General features: G+C 40.7%; 1 protein-coding gene across 7 annotated transcripts in view; it reads left to right on the forward strand.

Moving 5' to 3' along the window:
- The window catches only part of L3MBTL3 (L3MBTL histone methyl-lysine binding protein 3), a 129,332-nt gene that overhangs the window by 42,367 nt on the left and 63,107 nt on the right, over nucleotides 1-23,858 (forward strand). For all 7 annotated transcript variants that reach the window (XM_042939796.1, XM_042939801.1, XM_042939803.1 and 4 more), the window contains 4 exons: nucleotides 4,835-4,970; nucleotides 6,911-7,002; nucleotides 9,535-9,686; nucleotides 21,014-21,090. In XM_042939796.1, the coding sequence (XP_042795730.1) occupies nucleotides 4,835-4,970; nucleotides 6,911-7,002; nucleotides 9,535-9,686; nucleotides 21,014-21,090 (457 nt within the window). The remainder of the gene's footprint in view (nucleotides 1-4,834; nucleotides 4,971-6,910; nucleotides 7,003-9,534; nucleotides 9,687-21,013; nucleotides 21,091-23,858) is intronic.

Consider the following 23,858-nt stretch of genomic DNA (forward strand, 5'->3'; position numbering starts at 1 on the left):
TTTTTAGTATTTTGAGGTATCTCTGTGAAATTTTTCAGGAAAAATTGTCCAAGTCTATTTATATATAGCTTAGTCTAGTATATTCCTGAGAGCACTTCTTAGAATTTGTTTTTTTCTTCCTGTGCTAGCGTCCGACTTCCTTCCTCCCTTGAGCCAGGGGTATGTATCACTTGAAAATGCCCCCCAAAAGAGTAAGGTGGTCTTGTGTGTTAGTTTCAGTTATCATAGTATTCCTATAGTAGCTTAGGGAATTTGTAAGAAGCGTGGCTCCTGTGGAACACAGTGACATCTCCTACATGGACCATGACAGTTACAGTAAATAATGATACATAGTTACGTACAGAGTACCTAGGACAATACTGTGCTTAGTACTTTCCCTAGTTCCCCACAAACAGTTGAGACAGCATTGTTCAGTAAATGTAGAAGCAGATTCAGTAAGTGTGGACTGCTTTTGAGAAGTTTAGGTGTAAAAAAGAAGGGGATCTTTTTAAGGTGTGTGTGTGTGTGTGTGTGTGTGTGTGTGTGTGTGTGTGTGTTTCAACTCTTGATTTTGAAGATCTATTTTAGTTCGTCCAGTTTTTTATTATAACAGTAATGTTTGCTCATCATGAAAACTTCAACTAGTGTAAGAATGTATATAAATATATAAATATATGTATTTGTTATAAAAAGTAAAAGTTCTCTATCACACCACCTTCTTTTCCTTATTCCATATCCCAGAGATAATGACTCTTATGTGTTTCCTGCGTTCCCTCCAAATGTTTTCTCTGCTTGTAAAAATATGTACATTTTTCTCTTTTTTACATATAAATTGCACAATAATTCTGAAGCTTGCTTTTATGACGGTGTATCATATATTTTACGTGCATATTGTTTTCCACCATCGAGTAGTATTGCATTTTACTTATTTTCTGTTATTCATTTAATTTCTCTCAGACGGATGAACAATTGAGTGGTCTTTACTTTCTCATTGTTCTTATTATTACAAACAGTGCCTCGTGAGCATGATTAAAATGAAAATTTTTGATGCACACAGCTACTTGTTGTTCCAAAAAGTTTTGCAGTTGTTACAAAAAAAGTTTAACAGTTGTATGAGAATTTGTTTGCCTAAGCCTGAGAGATACTCTCTATTTACTTTTCTTTGTCTTCCTCCCCGCCCCCCCCCCCTTTTTTTTTTTGCAATGGGAAGAGATTGGAGAGTGAATTCTGGAAAAAAAGCAACTAGGGAGCAGAAGATTGGAAGGTTCAGAGAGGGCAGATCATTGATAAAGAGGGGATATGGGAAGATGAAATCCAGAGTTCATGAGGAGGCCCACCCATTAGCCAGGAGCAGGACTCTCCTGTTGGGTTCTAACAGGGTGGGGAGTATGTGCACATGCACGGGCAGGTCTGCTAGTTTGGGGACAGATGTGTGAGGGAGCTTCTTTGTCACGGAAGGTCACATGAAGGTGTAGCTGAAGGAGGGTGAAAGGGCTGTTGTGAAGGATGGGAGTAGAACTGGACGGGGCCATCTAGAAGGATTGCTACACAGCAGGGATGGAACAGGGAGTGTCTGCCGTACAGGTGCATGTGATTCTCGTTTGTGGTAGTTGTAAGCCATGAATCGCAGATCCTGACCGTTGCTTCTAGGATTAGGTTCCCGGGAGCTTCTGGTCACATTTCCATCAGCTGAACAATATGTAACCTTGTTCATGTATATTTCTGTTTAGTGACATCTTCTTTAATATCTGTTGTTGGTTTATTAACATGGGACTCAACCAACAGCACCATAACTCAACGCCTGATGAAGCTGCCCTAACACACATCTTCTCCTTAAGGCACGTCATTGCTTTCTTGCACTTAGGAGCACCAGCCAGCGCTTCGGCACTGTGCTCGGGGGCCGTTCCAAATAGCAGAATCACCCACAGGAAGCACAAATGTGAAAAACGTAGCAGTAAGTAGATTGTGCACAGGGTGTTCGGCGTACAGAATGAGATGTAAAACGAGAAGGCAGAGAGAGCATTGCCTTCTTCGACCTGAGCCGGGAACTCGCATGATAGGCGGCTCACAGTTTTCGCCGCTCTGTGCGTGCATCTGTTCCCAGACACTGTGGGTACAGATGTTATCACGTAGGTGAAATCGCAGCTAGGAAGTCATGAATAATAAGGGTTAAGTGTATGTCTTCTCCCCCTCCCGGCCCCCCAGCAACATTCCCTAGACCAGGTATAGGTGCAGACTAGGTGGGTGCTTGGGATAATGGAATTTTGTCAGGCATGTATTTTGGGAAAGAGGGAAAGACCTCGGGGCAACAATTTAAAGATGTTGGCAAGAAAATGTTTCCTGTGATTGTTAGGGACGGAAGGCGGTGGCAGGGGGATGCTAGGGGAAAAGTAGAAGAATCAGCGTGAGATGCTGGACTTCTCATTGAGGTTGAGGAGGAAGTGTATGGGGAGCAGCTGGGTTAGCCAACTGAACAGGAGGATGTCTTCACAGGGCTGGACGCTTCAATAGTTGAGAGGCAGTGTAGTTCCTCCTGGGACAAGATTCAGGAGAGTGTTTGAAGTGGAGAGGAAATGCGGGGAGCAGAGGAGCCAAGGTAGAGGATGAGTCATCCGTGTGTATGGCAGAACCACTCAGGATGGAGACGAAGAGAGTAAGCCAGAGCTTCGTGTCTGATGAGTGAGAAGGGATGTTGGGGAGGACAGCATGTGGGCTGATAAGGACGAGGTGGTGCAGCCACATTTCAAGGTACTCAGAGGAGCAGGGACCCCGGAGTGTGGTGTGGCCTGAGGCAGTAACCCCGCCTGGGTCTCAGAGGGAAGGAGGGGGAGAAGGAGCAGTCTCCACCTGAGGGAAGCCTTGACAGGGATGTGTGACATACGCTTTTGAACAAGGAGGCTGAGGATGTAGGAGGTTGTGTACCAAACCAGAGGGTTCCAGAGAGCACAAGACACAGTGGAGAGATTGTGGGGCCAGGAGGGAGAGGTTGACTCCGGAGGTGAAGCTCAGAGCAGTCGAACCCCGAGGGACTAGAGGGTTAAGTCACTCAGGAGGCTTGTTTCTTGGGCATTGACCGGAGTAGGTTGGCGTAGCTCTGGGGCTGAAGACAGGAGCGGCCGCCGAGCTCCTTCTGGACACGGGGTGGACGTGGGGCGGGGGCCGCCACTTAACTGTTTACGAGAGATTGTACCTGCCTGGAACCCCACCTTGGCTGTGCAGAGGGACTCTAGTCTCCCTGGGGAGGAGTCTGCTCACTCGTAAATCTTATATATGTAACGTATCAAGACATTCCAATTGAAAAAATACTAACATATGAGATAAACTATAAAAAGCCCATCATTTCCTTTTGACCTCTCCCTTTTCACTCCCACTCCTCAGAATAAATCATTGTTAATATTTTGGCATATATTCCCAGACGTTTTACTACTGTGAATTTACATTTATAGGCGTATGTGTAAGTACATACATAAATGTGCATGTATAAATACATATACTTACACGTATGTGTATGTGCACACGTAATGGCACGTGTACACATACACATAAAAATCTACATAGATTCACACATAAGTAATTTTTCTCATAAACTGACTCATCCTGTGCAGTTTGTTTTACCGCTTGAGTTTTTGTAAAGTTTACTATTTTGAGAGAGAGAGAATGCGTGTGCATATGTGTGCCCACGTGCACATGCAAGCGGGAGAGGAGGAGAGAGAGCAGCAGAGAATCCCAAGCAGGATCCACCTGACAGCGCAGAGCCTGACTTGGGGCTTGAACTCACAAACCTGTGAGATCGTGACCTGAGTTAAAATCGAGAGTCCGATGCTTAACTGACTGAACCACACCTGTGCCTCGCCACTTGAATTTTAACAGTATGTTTCAGAGAACTTGCCATGGCAGGAAATAGACAGCTGCCTTATTATCTGGGGGTTGTTAATTGCCCTGGTTCTATGCTCTAGTCTCAAGCTGCTTCTTCCGGCTTCTACAGGGCCAGGTGCTCCTGGCGTGTTGAGACGTCTGGTGCGTTGTGTGGTTCCACTTGAACACATCTGCTGTGCTAGTAGGAAGTAGATTGAGAGGCTGAACTTCTCATAAGAGCCCAAGGCAGAGTGTGACCCAGCTGAAGCCTCAAAAACCCATGTGACCTTTTTAAGTCAGAACTTCCTCAAGAGGGACCCTTTAGGCAGATGTATGGCCTCAGCATTCAGCCCACATTCCGTGAAGTGGGTTCTTACTGGCATTCCAGGGAACCTGTGAATTGAGGAAGGCTTTTCTTTCTTTCTCCCAACCCAGCTACTGGTGGAGAGGAGAATCTGTTGATATCCCTCCGTGTACCACCTTGGTCTGGCTGCATATCCCTGTCTGCAGAGCTTTATACAGGATAGGAGCCAGCATTCACACGGTTTATGGCAGGGCGCCCACCCCGGGACTCTGCTGGAGCTGCGCACCCGTGTTGGGCTGGCTCCATCCCGGCCGGCTCTCCTTGGTGACTTATGCTGGTACAATATCAAGAATGGAGGGAGGACGTGTACATGTGGGAAAATCATTCTTCTCCCAGGATCTGTGTGCTCCTGACACAACTGGGAATGAGGCCAAAGCAATGCGGCTCAGCTCTTCCCAATGCGTTGCCTTTGCCTTTAGAGGTTGGCAGTTTGTTCACTGGATTTTGTGGCTGTTAGTGAGCGTACTTTGATTAACATAGGCCGTGTCGTACTTGATGTCCATGTTGGTTTCTTTTTGCACTTAGATTAATAAATTTTATTTTATTTTGTAAATAAATTTTGTATGCAGATATTCTGGGTATTTGGCCGGGGGTGTTGTTTGCCTTTTAGTCAGTCTTCGTGCTTCCCTATTTCAGGTGTGTGGATATCGGATAAAACTGCACTTTGATGGATATTCTGATTGCTATGACTTCTGGGTAAACGCGGATGCTCTCGATATTCACCCGGTTGGGTGGTGTGAGAAAACTGGCCACAAACTCCATCCTCCAAAAGGTGGTGTCACTTTTTTGTTTCATACTTTAAATTCTGCAAAAACTTTTTTTAATTTATTAGTTAATTTATTTTTTATATTAAATATAATTTATTGTCAAAAAACCTTTTTTCTTACATGGTGATTTGGAATTTTTAGGAATTCAGACTTCATTAAGATGCACGTAGGCCCAAATTCAAGCTCATTGTTCATGAAAAAAAAACCCAAAAACGTGTATTAAAGTGACAGAAATGTAAAAAGTAGAACCCTACGTAAGAGAGTAAACTGTGTCCATGTACTTATTTGTATACAAAATAACATTTGACTGATACTTAATTTTGAGTATAAATTTTAGTTACAGATTTTTTTCATGTGGTCCCCCACCTACCGGCTCCAACCGGGGCTACACACAGTTGATCCTCGAATAACCCAGAGGTTAGGGGTGCCAACCCCCAGCACAGTTGAAAATCCACATGTAACTTTTGACTTGCTAAAAACTTAATTACTAACAGCCTACTGTTGCCCAGGAGCTTTACTGGTATAACAGAGTCAATTAACATATGTTTCGTAAATTACATATATTACACACTGTATTCTTACAATAAAGTAAGCTAGAGAAAAGGAAATGTTATGAAGAAAATCATAAGGATGAGTAAGTGGGCCTGTACTGTGCAAACCTGTGTTGTTCAGGGTCAAAGATACATATCCTTGAAAAAACAGATTTGAAAACTTTGTCCCAACGTGTTTACACGACTGAGCTTATCTACTGATATTTCATTATATAGAAAATCTTGAGAAATTATGAATTGAACTTATGGATCTTAATATTTAGGCACTTAGGAAGGAGAATGTAGTGCCAAAAGTTGATTTAGGTGGGGATTGAACTCATAGCAATTACATTTTTATTGCTGAGTTCTTTGTAATACAGTCTGCCAGTGGTTTTGCCTGTTTCGTGTTTACATAAAGATCCAAGAATAACAGATCCCATCTTTTTCAGTCCATCCCTAATGTATTTAATAGTATCTTATTTCCTTCCTTTTCAAGGGTTACATTTGGTATTGTTTACTTGATGTCAAAGATCCAGGTGACTGGTTTGATATTTTTGGCCTGTCTCGGGGCTGTTACTTTTTAATGGACTAGCCGTCCTTTGGTTTTAAGTGAAAAATAATGTCAGACTAGCATTTTCAGATGGCTGAGGAAAAAATGAGAAAAAATGAGGGTGAAAAAGAAAATCTGTAAGCCTTTGTATAAATTGACCTCTTGTATATGGCGAATTATTAGCTATTCTTTTCATGCTGCCTTCTGAACTGTAACGGAAGGAGAAGAGAGCACATGAGCAGATAAAATAAAATGCTCAATTTCCTTTTTAAAGGAAATGTTGGCTTTAACAGCATTAAATGTGAAATTGTGAGCATTAAGGCAAGCACATTTCCATTATTGTAATTTGCCAGCATGCTTACTTCATAAATCTTGAATTGTCATTCTTGTGCTGATAGGCTAAAGAGATTTTATCTCTTCTATTACTGTTTTCTCCAGCTTCCCACTTGTTCTGACAAGTTAGTCTCCCAAAATAGAATAGGTGAGGGAAAAATAAATTTCCCCAGATTTTGACTCCTCCAGTTCACTAGTCTACTGCTGAGTAGTTCTGCCTAAATACTGATAGGAACAGCCTGGCAATAAGAAGTATACCTGGGTATGATACATATTTGCTTCCTTTTACCTTTTCTTTGTGTCTATTATCATTCATTCAGAACGGAAAATATAATACAATTTGTTGGGAATAAACACAGCCTGTGTAAGGAAAAAAAATCCATAGTTCTGAATTATGAGTTAAGTTTTGTCTGTTTAAAAAATCGATTATTTGATTTCAGCATGTTGGAGTTGTAGGTAAAAGTGGGGATGGAAACTTAAGTGTGAAATATTTTGATATTTTACTCAATCTGTATATATGTGCTTATCCAAGGTTATAAAGAAGAAGAATTTAATTGGCAGACCTATCTAAAGACATGCAAAGCCCAAGCTGCTCCCAAGTCATTATTTGAAAATCAGAATATAGTAAGTACATTCAAGATACTTTTCCTTTTAAAGGAGGTGACTTTTGAGTGTTTCATAGGATAAAGTATAAATGATAACAAGAGACTAAATATATTTTATTGCTTTGGTGAATAGAGCACTCTTCATTAAACTTTAAAATTAGCTTAAAATCCTTCTGAATCAATGTTTTTTATAGGCATATCATGGTTGTTGTGTTTTATTGAATGGTAGAAGGCTACAGAGTTTGAAGCCCAGGTGTAATTTACAGTGAAAGTGCATAACAGATTAAATTGACTCGGATATTTTATTGTTACTGTCACGTGTTTCAAGTACTGTTGAAATGGGATTCATGTGGTAGATGAATGTAGCCCAGTTCGGATTTGCTGCTGGGGAAGAGGATTTACCTTCACCCCGGCTTGTAGCTTTATTTTGCCTATATCAGAAGCAAAGTCTGAATGTGTATGTATTTCCTACCTTTTTTGACCTGTATTCCCACTTTCCATTGCATGTTCCCTGTTGCACCTCTGAAGAGGCCCATCATGTTCCACTCTTCTTCCTTGTCCACGGTTTGGTCTAATTGGAATTAACAGAGAGCAAGCAGGTGCAAAGCCAAAATGTCCTCTTTCATAGCGGATAAAGGCTCGGTTGGAGTACCCGCATGGCCTCTGTCTGCTGACGAACGAGCTTCTTGATTCTGAGACCTAGAATTAATGAGATGTACTGGCCCTTCCGCCCCATCACCCAGGCCCAGGAGCACTAGAGCAGGGCAGGCCTGCACTCTTGCAGGTCTAGAGCATGCCCCTAGAGGAGCACAGTGCAAGCTCCATGCCCTCTAGGCCAGCTTACCCTTAAGAGTACGATGAGTTCCTCCTTTCAGATTCACCAGTCAGGTAACAGTGAGTGAGACTGCAGAAAGAGACGATCATGTTTCAATAATGGGATTCTCTCCAAAAGGAGATGAATATCAGGGGTGGGCAAGACCATCTCACCCACTCCAAACACCTTCCATTTGGGAAAGGATTTTAACCAGTTGTTTTGAGCATCTGTCTAATGGCTGAAAGATTCTCTGATCAAATTAGACATAAGCGAGGTTGAATTAGAGAACTGAAGGTGTGTGTGTGTGTGTGTGTGTGTGTGTGTGTGTGTGTGTGTGTGTGTTTAGGTAACTAGTAGAGCTAATGAGCCAGATTATTATTTTCAAATCTCATAGTCGAGAGGAGAGCTTAATTGCCGAAATGTAAATACTGCGTTGTCAGCAGCTATTCTCTGTCAAGACGAGGGAGGAAGGTCAGTTAGGTGGAAAACTTAAGTGGCCCGCTCCACGTTTCCTAATCCCTGTCTGGATCTCTGATGTTGAGATCAGTCAGGGATTTGATTAACTGCCTTGAACCGTCATCTTCAATTCTGTGCATTTCTAGCACACAACTGAATCTTGGGCTCTGTGTTTGGTGTCCAAGAAGCAATTAATTTTTCTATTTCTGGATTCGTCTACCTCAGAATATTCAAATATCTGTGGTCAGAACCCTGGTAAATAATTTCAGGACTAAAATGTACTGTCCCAGTGTCTGTGCAGCATTAACGCCTGCTCCTTCTATTCATGTGGGATGTATGCTAACATTTTCAGTACGTGGCTGTCTACATTTTTGGAATGATAGCTGCATAATTATAGTAAAATGAGAGATAACATCTGTTCTGCTTAAAGTAATTAGAATAGTATCTGTATACTTAAGTCTGGACAGAGCTTTTTCTTAAGGGGGATAGAAATAACACTCGTGTGTTATGATTGGCATAACTGATCCAAGTACATTTCTCCGAGTTCTGATAGATTTCCTCACACGAGATTCTAAGGAATGCTTACATTTTACTGCACCTCAAGCACTAAATCTTATTGAGCTATATTATTGTCTTAGTTCCCCGTCCCAGATGGCTGGTAATGTTTGGCTTTCCTTATATTACCAACTGTTTTGAATGGCTGTATGTATTCAGCCAGTTCTTTTGGTGCTATTGTGAATAATATCTGTAGTGTTAGGTAAAAGTTGTAATAATTTGCAGCCTCTCATGTATGAAGATGACCTACTTTCAGTAGAGTACTCTTTTGAGAGAGCATTTCAGAAATGGGAGTGAACTTGTACTGACTCATACGCATTTCTAGCTTGATGAAGTGCATATTTTGCATGAAATAATTTTCATTGTTAAGTCTGTAATCAAGAACAAGAAAAACAAAAAGTGAACTAAATGGCGAAGAAAACTTGCCTAACTAGTATAGCTGTCTAACTGCGGTCCAAAACACATATTAAATTTAATTAAACTCTGTGAGGTTGTGGGTGTCTTAGTCTTGAGGTCCAGATAGTTATTTGGATGTACCAATGAGGCATTTTTTTTCCCCTTCTTGCTGCTTGTTGGAAATTGACCTGGCATAAAACTGGTACATGCTCGTTAAATTACATGAACATAGCTGATGCATGCCAGGTCCTGGAGCAGGACGTGTAGAGAGGGTGCAGATCTTGCTGTTAAGTGTGTGCTTATCTCTAATTAAATCTGCACGTTTCGTAGACAGTGATCCCATCAGGCTTTCGAGTTGGAATGAAGCTTGAAGCCGTAGACAAAAAGAATCCTGCGTTCATCTGTGTTGCTACGGTGACAGATATGGTGGACAATCGTTTCCTGGTACATTTTGACAACTGGGATGAGAGCTATGACTATTGGTGAGACCTTTTCCATTGCTGTGTGCTTTGGTTCACAGGTGTATTCAGGTCAACCTGGTACATGGTTGGAAAACAAAGATGATGCAGAGCTTGTAACAAAAAAGAGCAGTGGTCTGTCCCACTCTTGCACATTTCAGATTTTTCACTCTTCCCCTATTTCACATGGCATGTATTTCTAAATAGCAGCCTTCAGTTTAACTTTGTGCCTTGTATTTTCACTCACTTCCTGCTGCGGAAGTACAGTGTACCCTCCTCCCAACACGTGCACGTACAAGTGCATGCAGGTGCGTACCTCCCCCCCCATCCTGGGTGTCGTCTATTGTTTTCTGAGAAGACATGTTAATTTTCCTTCATATTTTTATTCCCCGTAGCAATTTTAACCATTTATAATTGCCAAATACAAATCTATTAATTGAGGAATATTGTTTTTAATCCTTAGAGGTTTGGGATATACTGCATTAAGTAATAGGAACAATATATTATAAACTTCTATAACTGTACTTAAAATAAAGTCATCATATTTTGATTAAGCAATGGGAATAATGATTCCCATATCTAATTCATGTTGATTGATCATTACTATTCAGTTTCCTGGTGAAAGGCATTTCTGAAGTGTTTAATTTCTTCCTAGGACACTGGCGATGAGAACATTTTAGAGCAGTGACAGATATCTTTATAAAATATGGCTAACATTACAGTATTAACTGAATATTAATTTGTATAGGTATTGCTACATTTGAGGGAAGCTTGTTTCCTAACCTTACTTTTTAGTATGCATACGTTTAAACATTGAGTAGAACCATCAATAATTTGCATTACCCCTCAAATTGGATTCTTAGACACTCATCAGTTTTCCTTACACTGTTTTAAAAAGGAGAGGCATTGAAAGCCATTTGCCATTCATATTTTTAAAATGCTTTCTATTATGCATTATACATGCTTTTTACAGATTTTTTTTAAGTGTAGACAAGTAGTTCCATGATTACACCACACAGAGTCGAGTACTTTTGAACATTTTGGTGTTTTTCCTCAGCTTTTTAATGCAAAGCATAATCTCCCCATAAGATGTCTTTTTACTCAGTTTGCCATAAACATTTTTATTGAAATATAGACCATTTCAAGCATGTACAAAGGTAGAATAAAAAAATGTAGAATAATAGTGACCCACCCACACCCATTATACAACACTAACCGTCATCAATTGAACACAACCGTTACCATTTGTGTTTCTCACTCTTGTTCTCTCTGTATTCCTTCTGCTAAAATCCTAACTCCGGGATTGTTCTGAAGCAGATTTCAGTATCATAGCACTTCATCTGTGTATATTTCAGTATGTATCTTTTAAAGATAAGGATTCTTTTTCTTCAAATATGTAATGTTATGAATGCCATAATGTCACTAAATACTTAACCATTCTTCCCAATTGCCTTAGTTTTGTTTTTGTTTTTGTTTTGAGGTTTGATAGTTTTAGGTCCTATATAAGGTATACACTTTGTGATTGTTTTGATGTTTCGCCTTCTCTTTTAATAGATTCCTATTCCTCTCTATCCCTTCCCCTTGTAACTTTTTTTTTTTAAACATTTATTTATTTTTGAGACAGAGAGAGAGAGAGAGCATGAACATGAGAGAGAGAGAGAGAGGGGAAGGTTAGAGGAAGAGGGAGACATAGAATCTGAAACAGGCTCCAGGCTCTGAGCTGTCAGCACAGAGCCTGACGCGGGGCTCGAACCCACAGACCGTGAGATCATGACCTGAGCCGAAGCCGGACGCTTAACCGACTGAGCCACCCAGGCACCCCTCCCCTTGTAACTTTTATTGAAGATATCACGTCGTTTGTCCTGTTAAGTCTCCTATAGTCTGGATTTGCTAATTGAATTCTTCTATTGCTTACCATGTTCATCTGTTCCTCATAGTCCTTTTTCTTTTTAATGTTTATTTATTTTTGAGAGAGATCGAGAGCGTGTGAGCGGGGGAGGGGCAGAGAGAGAGGGAGACACAGAATTCGAAGCAGGCTCCAGGCTCCCAGCTGTCAGCACAGAGCCTGACGCAGGGCTCAAACCCACAAACTGCGAGATCATGACCTAAGCAAAGTCAGACGCTCAACTGAGCCACCCAGGAGCCCCTGTTCCTCATAGTTCTTCTTGGTGGTTTTTGTTTCATTCAAAATTATCTATACCTAACTTGAATGAGTGAATGGATGAGAAAACTTTAAATTTAGTAACACTGCAAATCTGCTCTGGAGTCAAATGTGTTTCTCCCCTCCGGTGTTGGATGTACTGTGATGTTGGCAGTCCCAGAGTGATGACCAGATCCAATCCTGTCATTAATAAGGGACACTTTAGGGGCTCCTGGCTGGCTCAGTTGGAAGAGCTTGTGACCTTCTCAGGGTCATGAGTTCGAGCCCCATGCTGGATGTAGAGATTACTCAAATAAATTATAATTTAAAAAAAGAATGATACTTTAAAGCACTTGTTGGTTAAAATGAGCACTTTTGGTTTTAAAGTTCTGATTCATTTAGGGAGATTTTTGTTTTTTAACTTTTGTCTGATTTAAACAAAATGGGTAAATGTTAGTGTGTTATTTTTGTGGTCTTAGAAGTATTAGAGAGTTTTAAAAGTGTAAGTCATTTATTTGACATGAGGTGTGTTTCCTTTAAAAACATTCTTCTAAAAAAATAAAAAAAAGTAAAAACATTATTCTAGAAAAAAGTAATGAAAAGCATGGAAGATTTTGTCACATTCAGTTTTCTTTGATTCCAATTGTCTGGGGAATAGGAAAGATCCTGGATTCTTTTTTTAGAAAGAGCAGAGAAGAAAATTGATCTCTTTTAGTGCTGATTTTTATACTTTTATGAGCACAAACTAATTATTTTTAGGACAGAATGTACTTTGAGGAATTACTTATACTATTGACATGAAACCATATTTTATTAATTGTCAGAAGAAGAGTACAGTGTGTTCTCTTTCTCAATATCCAATTAAGGCACATTGAAAATTGCTAAAGTGCACTGGAATTTCTCCAGCTTTAGTAAATAGTATATTCTTTGATCTTTGAATTCTGGAATGGTTTTTATCTGCATAAATTACTTGTTTAGGTATGTAATTGAGGTTACAAATTGGATCGCTTTCCCAATTTAAAATAGTTGGGAAGTGAGATTTTTTTTTTCCCTTTGAAGTTTCTTTCTTTATTTTGAGAGAGCCAGAGAGTGAGAGTGGGGGAGGGGCAGAGAGAGGGGCAGACAGAGAGAATCCCAAGTAGGCTTGAGTGCAGAGCCTGATGTGGGACATTAACTCATGAACCACAAGATCATAACCTGAGCCTAAATCAAAAGTCAGATGCTTAATTGACTGAGCCACCCAGGCATCCCCCTTTTTTTTCTTTAAAGTTTATTTATTTAGATTTTTTTCCCCCTTTGAATTGGATAGTGATCTTACCTCTTTTTACCTTAGTGGGATATTGAAAACATATACAGTTGACCCTTGAACAGTGTGGGGGGTAGGAGCCCTCACCCCCAGTGCAGTCGCAAATTTGTGTATAAGTTTTGACTCTCCCCATACTTAGCAGCCTACTGTTGACTGGAAGCCTTACTGATAACATAACCAGTTGATGAACTTGTATTTTGTAAAAGTATTATTTACTGTATTCTTACAATAAAGTAAGCTAGAGAAAAGAAAATGCTAGTAAAAAAATCATAAGGAAAACACATTTACAGTAGTGTACTATATTGAAAAAAAATATGTTAGTGAGCCCGTGCGGTTCAAACACCTGTTGTTGTTCAAGGGGCACCTGTATAAGTCTGGGTACATTTGTGGTAAAACATATTTAGTTGCAATAAAACATTTTTTCCCTCCATAGAGGAAAATGGAAACTTAATGCAGGATTGAAGTCATTTTTTTTTTTTTACGAAAGGAAAATACTGTATCTTAGAATAAAACTTGCTTTACCTCTAAGGTTTCCTATGTGCTTTTATTCCTGGTAATTGTTAGCGCTTAATTCTATCCCCTTGACAGTCATTAGACTAATTAATAATCCAAGTATCTCAGAATAGACCTAGAAAGGGCTTGAAAGATGGGGAAGAAAGCAGCCATTGAGGTGAGGATGACCCTGTGCGTAGGCTATCCTCAACACCTGCTGCCCGAGGACTGGACTCCACGACAGAGCATGCTGTGTGAAGGAGCACCCCTCTCTTCCCCCAGGCACTGGCAAGGAACCTTCCTTGGGGAATTCTTATTTGCATGTGATCTGGTCTTTTGGGAACTGGGAAGGCATGGCAGGACTTAGCAGATGACCGAGTAGAATAGCCGTCACGACGGAATTACAGCTTCAGCTTTCCCTGAATCTCAGTCCAGTGTCCCAGTGAGGCAGGGCAGAAAAGTCAACAAGTAGATCAATGAAAACGAGAAGTACTGAGTTACTGAAGTAGAACAAGCATGGGGCTAGGACCTTTTCCTGATTGTTTCTAAGTGTACTCCAAACTTCAGTTTAATTTTAGAGATGGAGTTCTTTTACCTTTATAAATTGAGAGTAATAGCAATATTATGTGTCTCCTCAAAGTAGTGTTGAAGAGTTTGCAGCGTGTTGTTAATTTCTCTTTTTTTTAATACTTTTTAAAAATTTACTTATTTATTTAGATAGAGAGCAGAGGAGGCACAGAGAGAGGGAGAGAGAGAATCCCAAGCAGGCTCCATGCGGTCAGTGCAGAGCCCTCCTCGGGGCTTGAACTCACAAACCATGAGATCATGACCCGAGCCAAAATCAAGAGTCAGACGCTTAACACACTGAGCCACTCAGGCACCCCCTGTATTGTCAATTTCTGAGAGCAATGTCAAAGTTAAGAGGTTTGTCATCATTGGGGAAGCATGGGTTGGTGGAGGTAATGAGTTACGGAGATGAAAGGAATGTAGGTAGCTCTACATTTCTGCCCTGAGGGGCTCAGGGTCTGCGGAAGGGTAGAAACACAAACACCACTGCCTAGGCTGCAGGGTAGGTGGTTTGTGCTTAGTTATTAGAACCCACCACTTCCTGTCTGAGGGGGCACATGGAAGGAAGGACTGACTGACTCACTGGAGGGTTCTTGGGGAAGGCTTATTGGAGGATGTAGGATTTGAGCTGGACCATGAAGGATGATAGGAATTGGTACTTAGATGTTGGGATGGAATAGTCCTGGCCAAAGAAAGTATTTGCTTGTGTTTAGGCCCCAAGGGAGCAGACAAACGTATGTTTGGGGAATGGCAGCTAGTCTATTTGAGTGACTTTGTAGAAGGTTGAAGAGATGACTGTATGGGACTTCAGGCAAAGAGGTTTGGCCCTGAAGGTGAAAATTGATTATTGCTTGTTGGGTGGGTGGCAGGGCGGAGGGAGTCCACAGTCAGAGCAGGGTGTTCTGCACAAGGAGAGGTTTGAGCTTGGTTTTCAGGCTGAAGAAATGAGGCCACCGTGAGGATGGTAATTTGGAATACCTGGTCCTGTAGGAAGGGCTAACGGGGAGAAATGAGCTCCCTTCCCTCTCAGCCCAGAGAAAATGAAGAAATGACAAAAATTTGAGTAGGGTAATGAGGTGGCATGTCCTTTATCTTTTCCACGGAGTCCGTGTGTTAGTGAAGAATCAGGTCTTAAGCTTGAAGCAAATTAATAATATTAAAACCAGCCACTGTGGGGAATGGGATTGGACATGAATTAGGGATGAAAGGAAGAACCAGATAACTCAGCCCTGTGAGGTTTGGGGTTTAGTAGCAAAACACAGAGTAACGGAGGCCCCTAAGAGTTAGCATATTGGAGCCAGGAAAGTGTCCCTGGGAAATAAGTTGACAGTCATGCCCTGGATGTAGGGAGCAGGCGAGGCCACGTGTCCTGTATTTCTTCAAAGAATCGAAACCATTATGGCTTGAAATGAGGACTTGGATATTTTCCTTAAGGAAGCATCTTGAACTGTTCTTGTTTGACTCTCTGCCTAGATTTGCAGAACCCAGCATGTGTGCATTGTGTTCAGCTTTTGGCCAAGACTTGATAAAACCAGGATCTCTTTCTTTTCACCTGGAAGGCTTGGCAAAATCACTTACCCTCTTTAGATTTCCATGAAATGAATATATCTTAGCATCTGCTCACCTCATCCTTATAAACATGGGCTTTTCATGATTTCTTTCTTTGGTTTCTGACCTTTTTCAAAGTCCACCAGTTGACTGATTGGATCTTTGCAGCCTTCATGAATAATTTGCATGTACTTGTGAAATGGACTTAAAAAAAAGTATGTTTGACAGGACTTCTTTGACGATATACGTAAAAACCCAAAAGAAAGGAACAGTGATCGACAGTTTACCAAACTTTTCACCATTAGTTGTTCTTCTGTAATTACAGTCCTTTCTGGTTACATTTCTGGTTTTGAACACTAGATGGGACTAAGAGATGACTTATTTTACAGTATTGGTAGCAGAAAGGATTTCCCAGCCTTCCAGCTTTATTCTAAATGAAGTGTTGTTGGCTGATGGACAGAGTAGATGAAAACAGGGCTATTTCTCTTTTCTCTCTTGAGATGGCTTCCTGTTTATTTTAAATGGTGCCTTTGATCGATATTTAGGCAACATTAAAACCTTAAACATTCAAGTAGTACAGGAGCGTGTGGCCGAGATACACCACGGTATTTTCCTAAATTGCGATTTATAGAGAAACACAATAAAATCAAAGGAATTAGCAATGTCACATGTTCTTACTTTAATCACCACAAGCCTGGCAGGTAATTATAAAAACTATTTGATGGCTGTATTAGACTACGAAGAAAAATATTAGAAATGTTGTATATGTTTTTTTATTATTATTTTTAATGAGCCCTACGTGAATGAACACCTTTCTCTAAAAGAAAAACAATCTCTCTGAAATTTATGCAATACATGATGAGTAATAATCCATAATGAGTGATTGTCTCCGAAAAGAATAGAATAGCTAGAAATAGAGCTTTATAGCCTTGTTTATACAGTTTATAACAGAATACTTTTATTTCGTTTCATTTCATTTCATTTCATTTCATTTCATTTCATTTCATTTCCAGTATAGTTAACATACAGTGTTATATTACTTTCAGGTGTATAATATAGTGATTTAGCAGTTCTACCCATTACTCTCATCATGACAAATGTGTCCCTAATCCTGTTCACCTGTTTCACCCATCCCCTCACCGGACCTCCCCTCTGGTAACCATCAGTTTGTTCTCTAGTGTTAAGTCCATTTTTGGGTTTGTCTCTTTTCCCCTTTGTTTTGTTTCTTAAATTCCACATTTGAGTGAAGTCATATGGCATTTGTCTTTCTCTGACTTATTTTGCTTAACATTACATTTTCTAGATCCATCCATGTTGTTGTAAATGGCGAGATTTCATTCTTCTTTATGGCTGAGTAATATTCCATTGTGTATCATGGGATACCTTCTTTATCCATTCATCTTTTTTATCCATTCATCCAGTGATGGACATTTGGGCTACTTCCATAATTTTGCCATTGTAAATAATGCTGCAATAAACAAAAGGACACATATATACTTGTGAATTAGTGTTTTTGTATTCTGTGAGTAAATAACCAAGAGTATGATGACTGGATCATAGGGTAGTTCTATTTTTAATTTTTTGAGGAACTTCTGTACTGTTTTCCACAGTGGCTACACCAGTTCGCATTCCCACAACAGAATGCGTTTTAAGGAATTATATTAAAAAACATTTTATGAAAATATATCATTGTAAGAAATGTACCAATTGCTGTATGAACTTTGCATTGACCTAGCAGTGCTTGCTTTCCTTTCACATTTCTAAAATAATGACATACACAGACACACATAACCCTAATACATAGATTAAGAAAAATAATAGTGTGAGGAAGGGTGGTAGGTGAGAACAAGTGAATAAAGGGAGAGGAAAGAAGAAACCTTTATAAATATTTAAAGATATTTTTCACTGAAATAATTCCGAGAAAAATCAACATTAAATGGGAGCTATCTCATCTCACTTGTTACTTACTGTTCAGGGCTACTAATGTGTAAGTTGGTTTGAAAGAGGTAACTATATCCCATTCACCTAGAGCATGTTTTAGAATGTTCTTTGTTTTTCACTAGTCATAAGATGTTTTTTATTCACCAGAAACTCTAACCACTGTGTTACCTTTCTGGCTTTCTATCTGTTAGTTTTCCATCCAGAGGGCTGTGTTGAGACTTGCTGATCTTTCAGGATAGACTCAACAGATCTGGTTAAAAGAGCAGCACTGGACTCTTTGGCATCCATTAGACCACTGTTTTCCAAAGTGTGTTCTACAGAACACTGGTGTTCCACGTGATGTTAATGGATTGCCCACTAGAGCAGTGTTTCATAGTTAAGTATCTTTAGGAAATGCTAGGTTAAATAATTTGAAACTTGTTTGTTTATAGTATAATTTCACAGTCTTCAGTATGCTAATGATGCATTAAATATTTTGACCGTTTGGCCCTGATTTTCTTTTTTAACTTCATTACACCCTTTATGTTTGAAGACACCAATGGGGATTGTTCTACCAACTTTTTTTTTTTTTCTTTTTTTTTGTCCTTTACAGATTTTAATTGTGATCTGTCTCTAGATGCCTCCACATTTATTTTGTAGTATTGTTATAACTATTCCTTTGTAACTATAGCCTCCACTGCCTTATGTTGTGTTTACCTGGCCACAACCCCAACCCTGGTTCAACTAACTTTGTGCCTACCTCATGCTTGTGCCTGAGTGGTTGAATGTGGCTAGAGAAAGGCACGACATGCTCACTGGTCTGACTTCACATTCATGACTGCTACCCTCCGGTGAGCCCTAAGGCCTGCCCCACAATCCTACTAAACAGATTCCTGTTTGTTCTTCCATACCACTCAGTTCCACTCCTTTTTCCCCCAGACGTCTCTTAACCTCCATTTCCCACCCTCCCTCTCCACTGATAGCCTTGTGTCCTGGTCATTGAAGAAAAAGACAGTCAGGGGAGGCGTCCTCGTGCTCCCACTGTTGTCTGGTGGGTGTATTCCTGATCTCTACCCATCGACAGGACCCTCTCTGTGACGGTGGGTGTGCCTGTCCCTGCCTCAGGGGCCCAGTCTCACACACAGGGTTCCATTTCCTCACCAGGTCATCCCTCTTTGTTGATTATTTCTACCAGTATCCAAACAGGAGAAAGGATTTAGCAGGTTTTTTTGATAACTGGGGGAGCCCTAGCACATAGAACACTACCCTGATCATGGTAGTTGGTCAGCATGTATTTCTTGAATAAATGAAGTAATAGTTCCCATCTTTTAAAAAGAGTTTTATTTTAAAGTAATTTTAAACTTAAAAAATAGCGTAGAGTGCGGTGCCTGGCTGGCTCAGTCGGTAAAGCATGCGATGCTTGATCTCACAGTCATGAGTTTGAGCCCCTCGTTGGGGATAGAGTTTACTTTTAAAAAAGTAGTACAGAGAATTTACGTATATTCTTCACTCAGCTTCCCCTTGAGTATTTCCCAACTTGAAAAAACAAAAAAAACAAAAACAAAAAACAAAAGTTTCCTTTTGCTGTCTAATGTTACAGGTCTCTGTTTCCTTTTAAAACAGCTACTTGAATGAGTATGTTTTCTGTACAAGCTGACTCTGTCTGCTGTCCTTCCATTTTCTCTTAAACCCACCCTGTTCCAGCTTTTGCCCTTTCTTATTCCCAGCTCCACCAGAACAGCCCTTGCCAAGAATGTTAATGAACTTTACATTGGTAAATCCAGTAATCAGTTCTTGTTCTTTGATCTAGCGTGAGCATTTAACTTAGTTGATTTCTTTCTTCTTGCTTTCCTTCTCTTATTTTCTAGTCATTTCTTCTTGGGCTTCTTTGCCTCCTACTTCTTCTGTTCTCTCTCTGTACTCATTCTCTGGATGGCCTCATCTCTGTTCATGACCTTAGACATCATCCCAAATGCTGATGCTCCCACAGTTACATCTTTACCCTTGATCTTGTGTTTGAACTCCAGATTTTCATGCTCATTATCTGTTTGACTTCTTTACCTGTTTGTCAAACATATTGATAAAACAAACAAAAAGCAAAAAATCTCTCCATTCACCATTTGGAATGCCATAGACTGTGTCTCTAGTCTTCCTGTCTCAGGAAATGGTCCTACATTCTTCTGGTGGCCCCTGCCCCAAACCTTGGGATGTTCCTGACTTCTTCACATCACTCACATTCTGTATCAAATCTACCAGTATATCCTGTTGGTGCTTCCTTGAAAATACAGACTCAAAAACATGATCGCTTCTTATTATCTTCACCACCAGCACTCTGGTTCAGGCCTCCATCATCACCTCTTGCAAAAAGCCTCCTCACAGCCTCATCTCGGTTTCCAATGTGGTTAGTTGTCTGCAAAGCAGTCACAATAATTACTTTAAAAACATGAATTAGATTATGCCACTCTTCTGCCTAAAACCCCCTATATGATACTGTAGTAAACATCATTTTTCTCTGAATAAAATCCCAAGACCTTACCATGCCTAAAGGCCCTTCCTGATATTATTTCCTGTTCTCTGCTTCCCTCAGTGTGTTCCTGACCCAGCTGTGAGACTCCCACCCCACACACAGCCTTTGTACTTGCGTCCTCTCTGCATGGATTGGCTTTCTAGTGTGCATTTGAGTGGCTCAGTTCTTTCTCCACTTTCTTCAGGTGTCACCTTATTTGAGAGGCCACCGTGACTGTGCCGTGTAAAGGAGTATCTTTCCATGTTTGCTCTCTGCTTCCTTCTTCCACCTCTTGTCTGCATCCGTTGTGCCACCAGAGTATTTATTTTGTTAATTTGTTTCCTATCTCTTCCCGGAATACCGCAGACTCCACAAAAGCGGGAACTTCGTATGTGTTTTATGTGCTGCTGTCTCCTCAGTGCCTGTCCCAGTGTCTGGTGCATTATAAACACTCAGTGTTTGAATGAGTGAGTGAGCAAATGAATGAATGAAATGAGTTGTGTGTACGATGAGGACTACATGGAACAAGTCTGATTAGGAGCAACGAATCAGATGCCAGATAAGGCATAGTGATAAAGAGGTCTTGCAAAAATACATGCCTGACTGAAGGAAAGATGAGAGAGAGGAGAAGAAAGAGGTGAGGAAAGGAAAGGAATACCTCCTCTTAATACCTGGCCGCTGCCATTCTAACAGATGATAGAAGCGTGTTTGTTTTTCGAGGGTGATCGAGCTTCGTGCTTTTTGCACGTTTGCCCTTAGAGATGCTGAAATAATTTTAGCTTGCCTGTGTATATGATTATTTATGTACACATTTATTTGTATTTGAGAATTGATCCTGATCGTTACAGTTTTGTGATTTATATAACCTACAGGTGTGAAGCATCGAGCCCACACATTCATCCGGTCGGGTGGTGTAAAGAACATAGAAGAACACTTATTACTCCTCCAGGTTTGTGTTTATTATGTGTCTAACATTATTCTTCATATGCATCAGGAGTCTGCAAACTTTTTCTGTAAAGGGCCAGATAGTACATAACTTTGGCTTTGTAGGCCATACATCTCTGTCACAACTACTCAATTCCAGTTTTAATGCACGAAGCAGCCCAGACGATAAGAAATGAATGAACATAGTTGCTTTGCAGTAAATCTTTACTTGCAAAGAACAGGCAGCTGGTCGGGTGGTAGTTTGCTGACCCCTGATACACCTGAAAGTATATACATTGGCTTGGTCCGTAACAGAGTATCAAAGGTTGTCTTCTTTGGAAAATGAGAAGTTCTTTTTAAAAAGATCTTTATTTCTCAAGTTGTCATTCATTTTTAGACTTTTCGTTCATACACATTTAAATATATTATCTGACCACAGAAGTCAGGTGTCTAAAGTTTTAGTGAATGTAGAGAAGTGGACATAGGGGACCGCATTTGTGGGTGGAGCCTTGTCACATTGTGACAAAAGTACAATGTTCACATTTAAGTGAGTACTTGAGGCTTTAGATTTTTTTTTTTAGCCTGGATCAGAACTTCCACATTCAGTTTTCCTTTTTCTATTGGAGTGTAGTCTCCAAAACAGATTTTGCACCTTTATGCTGGTAGTACCTCTTGTTCGTTTTCTGCAGTTTCCAGGTACTTCAGCCATCTGCCTCTGGCCCCGCGGCCCCTTCTCAGCTTCGCTGTCTCTGTGATGGAGAACAGTGTACCTGCTGTCGAATTGTTTCTTTGTTTTATGTCATGTTGAGTTTATTTTCTTATGCCGAAGAACGGATTCTTTGGCTTCATCATAACCAAGACAGTGAGTTTCCGAGTTGTGTCGCTGTTGAAGGTGCCAGGGCTATCACTGGGTGAAAAGACAGGGCCATCAGCTGATACAGGGCATCAACTGCCCTGTTGCTTATGGGTACTCACGTGAGTGATGCAAACTTCCGTCATCACAGGCAAAGGGTAGCCCCTCGGCTGGCTAAGAGCCAATTTGTGGATGTTGCCGGCAGCACAGATGCATCAAAGCCTCAGTTTAGAGCTTCCGATACTTGTCTCATTCCATTCGAATAGCTGATTTCGTGGGGAAGCTTGTTTCCAGTTCCGTGGTGCTGTGTCTTTGTGTCTGATCACTTCCTCAGCCAGGGGACCAACCATCCCAGGGATGCCTGAGATGAGTCCCTTCCACTTTCTGAGTTTTCTCCTAGGTTAAGGAACCAAAGCCCCTGTCCTTCACTGATTTATAGAGCTGTTTTGAAGATGAAAGAGCATTAACTTAAACCGTAAAGTGTTAGTAAAGCAAGACATTAACAGTTGCCTGGCTCAGACATGGAGCTGCCTGGAAGGTTTTCCTGGACAGCTCTCCTGTGTCCTGTGGCTCACACACTGTTAGCAGTCAGTGAATGTCGATCGCACACTTACCTGGTGTCAGTGTTACCATCGGAGTTGCTGTAAGGATTTCCCAGTTTGGTATTGGTCCATTTTTTTTTTCTTTACCACCTTTATGGTCATAATCAGAAGTCTGGTAAATAAACACAGAACCAGTGAGTAACAGTGCTTGGTTATGTCGTCACAGCACTGGCTTAAGTACCGTGGGAACGGGTGGTGTAAGGCATGATTGCTGACTTCTTTTTTTTTTTTTTTTTTAGTTTTTTTTTTTAAAACGTTTATTTATTTTTGAGACAGAGAGAGACAGAGCATGAACAGGGGAGGGTCAGAGAGAGAGGGAGACACAGAATCTGAAACAGGCTCCAGGCTCTGAGCTGTCAGCACAGAGCCCGACGCGGGGCTCGAACTCACAGACCGCGAGATCATGACCTGAGCCGAAGTCGGCCGCCTAACCGACTGAGCCACCCAGGCGCCCCCATTATTGCTGACTTCTAATGCGAAGCCAGTCACCAAGTCCTCTGTAGGCTTTCATATCAGTGGAAGAGAAGAAAAACATAGCTTTTTGACACATTTAAAAAATCTAAATTTCATGTTCAAAAGTGCCAAACACAGCAATGTAAGTATAGTAAACACCACTGATTGTACACCTAAAAATAGTTAAAATCATTTATTTTATATGCTGTATATTTTACCACACACACACACACACACACACACACACAAGTTTAAAAAGAAACTGTCAAATAACGGTTTGTAAGGCCTATGCTGATATTACCTTGGTGCTATGACAAAAAAGATGCCCTTTGTCCAGTCCCTGTTCTCTGAGGGCAGCTTCCTGGCAGGGTCTCTGATGTCCCGTCTGAGAAGGACCCTAGTCACTTACTGTTCCTAGACAGCAGCTCTTCTGCCCCTCCTGTTAATTCATGGATCAGCCCTGCTGGACTCCCCACGTTCATGTTTTTTCCCAAATATGTAGCATTATCTCCTGTTTCCAAAATTAAAGCCTTTATGACTTTTTAAAATGATTTTTATCTTGAATTATCCAATTTTGCATTAATACATGCTTGTTTTTAAAAATTTAGAACGTTTGGGACACCTGGGTGGCTCAGTCGGTTAAGCGTCCGGCTTCAGCTCAAGTCGTGATCTCACAGCTCGTGAGTTCAGGCCCCGTGTCAGGCTCTGTGCTGACAGCTCAGGCTGGAGCCTGCTTCGGATTCTGTATGTGTGTCTCTCTCTCTGCCCCCTTCCCACTTGCGCTCTCTCTCTCTCAAAAATAAACATTAAAAAATTTTTTTTTGAATTTAGACTGAAAATAGAGACAACAGTTGTTCTGTCTCATAATAGTTTGAGTTTGTCCTT

The sequence above is a fragment of the Panthera leo genome, chromosome B2, assembly GCF_018350215.1.
Source record: "Panthera leo isolate Ple1 chromosome B2, P.leo_Ple1_pat1.1, whole genome shotgun sequence".
Classification (NCBI taxonomy): Eukaryota; Metazoa; Chordata; class Mammalia; order Carnivora; family Felidae; genus Panthera; species Panthera leo.